This window comes from Helianthus annuus, chromosome 2 (genome assembly GCF_002127325.2).
Source record: "Helianthus annuus cultivar XRQ/B chromosome 2, HanXRQr2.0-SUNRISE, whole genome shotgun sequence".
NCBI lineage: Eukaryota > Viridiplantae > Streptophyta > Magnoliopsida > Asterales > Asteraceae > Helianthus > Helianthus annuus.
Window position 1 is genome coordinate 139,154,326 of NC_035434.2, and position 6,000 is coordinate 139,160,325.

The 6,000-nt window shown below is 36.1% G+C and overlaps 1 protein-coding gene across 1 annotated transcript; it reads left to right on the top strand.

Annotated features, from left to right (window-relative positions):
• Positions 1-903: 903 nt before the first annotated feature.
• On the top strand, positions 904-4,877 carry LOC110922747 (binding partner of ACD11 1). The gene is made up of 5 exons (XM_022166963.2): positions 904-1,041; positions 2,916-3,019; positions 3,109-3,187; positions 3,286-3,369; positions 4,192-4,877. Exons 1-5 carry the CDS (start codon positions 910-912, stop codon positions 4,738-4,740), a joined length of 948 nt encoding a protein of 315 aa, XP_022022655.2. The 5' UTR covers positions 904-909; the 3' UTR covers positions 4,741-4,877.
• Positions 4,878-6,000: the final 1,123 nt, after the last annotated feature.

Sequence of the window (6,000 nt, forward strand, 5' to 3'; positions counted from 1 at the left end):
TTTTTGTGGTTGTTCTTTTGAGATGATTTTTTGGTACCGTAATGGATTAAAGTTTTGATATTTTGTTTTCTATTTTTATGATTGTCAATTGTATTTTTTATGATTGTTACTCTAGTTCGTGAGGAAAAATAATGAAAAAAAAAAACTAAGTGAAAAAATGCAAGTAGTGAAAAAAGACAAAAACTAGTAAAAAAATGGTAAATATGCAATTTTCTAAAGTTTAGTAAAATGAAGGGTAAAATAGTCTTTCTATAATTTAATTTTAATAAATTAAATTAAAATGGGTAAATTTGCAATTTTACTAGTTAATAGAGGGGAAATATGCAATTTAATTTTTGGCTCGGGTATATATGCAATTTCCAAGTTTTTTAAGGGGAAATATGCAAAACGAACTTTCCGCCGAACAAGTTCATGAACAGTTAATGAACGTTTGGTTCGTTTACAGGCATAGGTCCGTAGTGGTTTCGGACACAGATAGGTCTCGTAAGTCACTCTTATTGCTCTCTTTGTGGAGAAACCCGATGGACTAAGAGCATTCACATCCAAAGAACTAAATTGTGAGTGTGGGGTTTTTAAAATATAAACAGTATAAAAATGGTTGTGAGTGGAGGAGAGAGAAAATGTTAATGTTCATCTGTATATTTGGGGGGACACTGTTCACCCACTATAATTTTTTAATATATATTGAAAGTGGTTGTGAGTGAAAGAGAGAGAAAAATGTAATGATACTATTATTTAATTGAAAAGGAGAGAGAAAAAGTATTTGTTTTTAGTGGAAATATATTGATATATGAGTTGTTTTTTAGTGGAATATATGTATAATTTTAGGGGACTGGATATGAATGCTATAAATGGTTATTTTAGTGAATAGTCAAAGGACTAAAAGCGTAACCTCCCCTACAAATATATATGTCGGTAGAAAGAAAGAAAGAACCCAGTAGTATCCCTGTGCGCCTTGTTTCCGTTTCAAAATTCCATACGTTTTCAAAACCCTCACTCTCACATATTAGCTGCTGCTCATACTTTACATTCGCAATGTCGGTGAGTCATAATCGCACCTTTATTTTCTTATTCTTTTTCTTCTTGCTGTTGTTACGATCTGTGCTGCTGAATCCTTTTTTATGTATACTAGTTTTGTTGAATTTATATAGATCTGTTTAACCTAAAATAAACTTGACGGATGCATCTTAAAACAAGTGAAATTGTTTGAAATTTGGTGTAATTAAGCACATTACTCGTCTATTTCGTTTGAAATCCAGGTGCTCAGTTAAGTTAACAAGCATTAGGAGTGATTCTCACTCTAGATAATATTTTATTAGAGACTAAAGTGCTTGTGTGTTGAAAAGGTGTCCCCATGAGGTTGAGGGTTTTAGTCTCGTGGTGGACAAAGGTATAGATTTAGGAGTAAGAATTAAAGTGTGTGTGCGTTAGCGGTTAAAAAGTTATAATTTATTGGCTATGCAGTTAATATTGGTGATATATCGGTCATTATTGGTCCTCTAGTCAAATATCGGTTAGAATTATTAGTGTTAAATTGCTATATATATAAATTTTGCATTATATTAAAATTACCGATATCTCACCAAGATAACGTATATCCATGGTTTTAAAAAACGTTTGAGGCGTGTGCCTCAAGGCGCGCCTCAAGGCGAAACGGCCAAAAACGAGTCTGAGGCGCACCTCATGGTGTTTTTAATGTATATGCGCCTCAGAGGGGCTGAGGCACTAAGAAAGCTGCGCCTCAGGTGATTTTGAAAGTTGTTTTTGATGTTTTTGACTTTTTGTGTCAATTTCAAGCATTCCATGTCTCTTTTAAGTGTGTTTTTGATGAATCTGATGATGAAATTAGTTGGTATTATTATTTTTATAATATATATAATTTTTATATTTATTTAATAATACCGCCTCGGCCTTACGCCTCATTTTGCCTCGTGGGGTGAAGGGAAAACGCCTCGAAACTCGTTTCCGTTCTTTTAAACCTTGCCTATATCTCAAATATTGGTCCTTGACTGATATCCGATATTTTGCCGCATTAACTGCATAGTTTATTGGAGAATTGTTGCGATTTTAAGATTTTTGATTGAATGTATTTGAGGACGTTTGTGCACAACAAGAGAAATTGATGAATATGAGGCCAGAAATCTGGAAAATGGTTGTTAAACATAGAAATTTGATGGCTATCTTATTAGGGGTGGTAATATTCATCAGGATAAAACGCACTAACTTACTTTTAAGTTTTCGTCATTCTCATAAAAAATGTGAGCATGTTATATATAATGGAATAAAACTAGACATTGTATACAATGAGAAAAGGATGAACCAATGAAATGATGTTAAAATTTGGTGCAATTATCCTTTTGTTTATTGATCATTAAGGAAGAGGCACCGTTAATTTCTTAACTGACCCGTTGGAAGGGAGATCTACACTTCGACCAGCCGACATTCTGGTCTTTGGATGGGTAGGAGGAAAACATGTCTGTGTGGATCTAACAGGGTTTCCCTGCTTGTAGGCTTAGGGGGTAGTGCTTTCACGGTGGGTCAGGCTGCTTTAAAGGCCGCTTCGGGTAAAGTGACCAAACACGAGAAAGCGTGCCTTGACAACCAGCACGTGTTTATCCCGTTTGCTTTTGATACTTTTGGTTTTCTGGCGCCAGAGGCTATGGACCTACTTAGTCGAGTTCAAAGGGTCATGCATAGTAATGTTATGACCCCGAGATCTATGGGCGTAGTTTTTAAAAGACTTAGTTTTGCTATTCAAAAAGGGGTAGCGGCGCAGCTTGTTGCCCGTTTACCAACTATCTCGATGCAATTCGTAACGTGTATATATAATATATATACGTTTGTGTATGTTACTGTTTTGGTTGATTACCCCTTTTTGTGTTAGATGATGCTAACTGTATGTGCCGTATGTGTAGGCAAAAACCGTTAAAGTTAGCAATCTTTCCTTAAAGGCTTCTCAACGAGATGTAAAGGAGTTCTTTTCATTTTCAGGTGATCTTGTTTACGTTGAGGTCCAATGGTTAGTAACATAACATAGTACGGTAATTTCCACATTCTGTTTGTTTTTCTTTATTTACTACTAACACTAGATACACACATTATTTGCAGTAACGACGACAACAGTTCTCAAAACGCATTTGTCACCTTTGCAGACTCGCAAGGAGCAGAAACTGCTGTTCTTCTTTCGGTAAGTAGCTTCTTGCTGGTAAGATAATATTTTCATCTACATGAATACAATACCACGACGGCTATGATATTGACTTTACATTCCAATGTGTTATTCAGGGAGCAACGATAATTGATACAACGGTGACTGTAACCCTGGCACCGGAGTACCACCTTCCACCAGAAGCTGCAGCAGCTCTTGCGGTAAGAAACACCCTTTTCAAAACGGTCACGATTTTCATTTCCATGTGATTGTTTCCATATAAACTAAGCAGTCAATGTGGTAAAAATCGGATATCGGTCAAGGACCGATATTTGAGATATCGGTTATCGCGGTGGGATATCGATGGATATTGGTAATTTTAATATCATGCAAAATTTATATATATAGCACTAACAATTTTGTAGCAAGTAGGAACTGATGAAGATTTAAAACACTAACAATTGATAATGATATTTGACACCGATATTTTACATGGGGACCGATAACCGATATATCGGTGATGTGTCACCGATATTAACTGCAAAGCATATAAATGGCGTCAATCATGTCAGGTTGACTGGTTTTGGGTTGGCGGGTTGAATTGTTTTGTCAAAAACATTAACCCCAACCCGTACACACATAAAATCATGTCACTCGAACACGAACCGTTAAACCCATTTATGTAAATATGTCAAACTGGTTGGCGGGTGGTAACTTAGTTGCAAACATGTCAATCGGGTTGGTGGGTTGTGAAAAATGGGTTAAACACGTAAACGGGTTAGAGTTAGCAGGTCAATCTGTTTAATTAAATGAGTCAAATTGGTCAACCTGTTTCATTAAATGGGTTAAATTGGTCAACTTGAACACAACCGGTTTAGTTAAACTAGTCAACCCCAACACAACCCGTTTAATTAAACTAGTCAACCCGAACACGACCTGTTTAAATTAAACTGGTCAAGCCAAAGTTTAATTACTTTTTGTGTCATGTCAGAAATTGTCACCCCCTACATATAAATATATAATCATCAAAAAATTTGATACAGCCACGTGGCGGGAACACTTACACTCCTGCTAAAGGTGAACCGGAATCTGCATTGAGTAAGGCTGAGGATGTGGTGAGCAGCTTGTTTGCAAAGGCCAAGTCCTTTGACCAGCAACATGGAATTACTCAAAAAGTTAGCACGGGCACGTCCATGGTCACCGAAAAAGTCAAAGAAGTTGACCAGAAACTTCAGGTTTCTGAGAAAGCCAAATCAGCATTCGCAGCAGCTGAACAAACAGTTAGTAATGCCGGTTCTGCTATAATGAAAAACAGTTATGTTAACACAAGTGTTACATGGGTGACGAGTGCTGTTGATAAGCTAGTGAAAACAGCTTCGGAAGTTGGTCAACAAACGAAGGAGAAAGTGGGTAAGACTGAACATGAAAATAAACAAAAAATGGTGGATGACTTTGCTCAGGTTTACTTAGCTGAGTCTCCTAAAGCCTCGGGTCAAACTGAGTCACCTAAAGGCCCTGGTCCAAATGAGTCACCCAAAGGGTCGGGGTCACCTGAATTGAAGCCTGCAGTGGTTCAAGGTTTGGTTCTTTAGACCGACTGATTTTCTGTGTATATTCTTGCTGAAATTTCGGATCCTACGCTCCAAATGTTGTGTTTTGAACTTTTGGTCTTCAAATCATACGATTCACTCTTTTTCTTTGAACTCGGGTTAAGCACTCTTGAAATTTATATATCTTTTTGTTATAAGATTGTGTTTTGTCGATTCTTTGGGTTTAAAATTAGGCTTGATCTAAACGCACCTCCTCCTTACTAATTATACCCCCCTGTGAGAGAAAAAGTACCAGTCTCACACGGGCCCCACCCATAAGTATGTGAGGGGAGAGGGGTGTCTTGACTACATAAGCTTCTTATGTGTCTCATATTATAATTAGCAATGACCCTTAGAAGTTAGAACTATGCATTGCGCTGGTACACGCGTGGGCGTTTGTGAGACAAACACATTAGTGTTTCCTTTCAGTTTTTTTTCTCGTTTCTTTCTTTTTTTCTTTTTCTTGAATCTAGTTATGTTAAACTTTTTAAAAAGTTGTAAATTCGTATAAACTGTAGTTTTTTTTTTTTTAGAATTTTAGATGAAATTTAAGATTTTTGAACAATTATAATAAAAATGATATTTACTTTGTGAATTATAGAGGTATGATACGAAATAGACATCCGGCTCGCCCTGACGACCGTCGTGAGGCCTCTGTAACTTATAATACTTGTTATATTTATGTTATTATTCCATATATAAGTTTGCAAGTGTTTTGTGCAATCATTAGTTGTAACTTGTGTTTTGGGAGTATTTCAAAAAAAAACTTGATTTTTTAATTTTAACCCAAGGTTTTTACCTTTTTTCAATTTTAACCCTACATAATTTGTTTTTTTAACTTTAACCTAAAACTTTTCATTATTTGCAATTTAACTTCACAACTTTTGTCACTTATACTTTTTATCTTTCGCAAATTTTCGTTTTACGTATAGGTCTAATTTTTTCGAGTTAATACGACGCAATGTGCATCTGTGGTTCAATGTTTTTACCTCTATTTTTCCATGTTTGACAGGTTCGTCGCAACACGCATATCCTAGGTCGAGTCAGTGTTGGTGGTCGATGACGGTTGTGTGACATTAGTACTATTTGACACCGTTTTACGCCCCGCCGCAACACGGGGTGTGCTTTGGGATGTTTCAAAGAAAAATGGTTATGCATGTGGTTGTCATAACGTTGGCTTTGGGGGTTTTCTAAAAAAAAAATTGATTTTTTTTAACTTTTCACCCAAAAGTATTTCATAAATTACTTCTAACCCAAAACTAT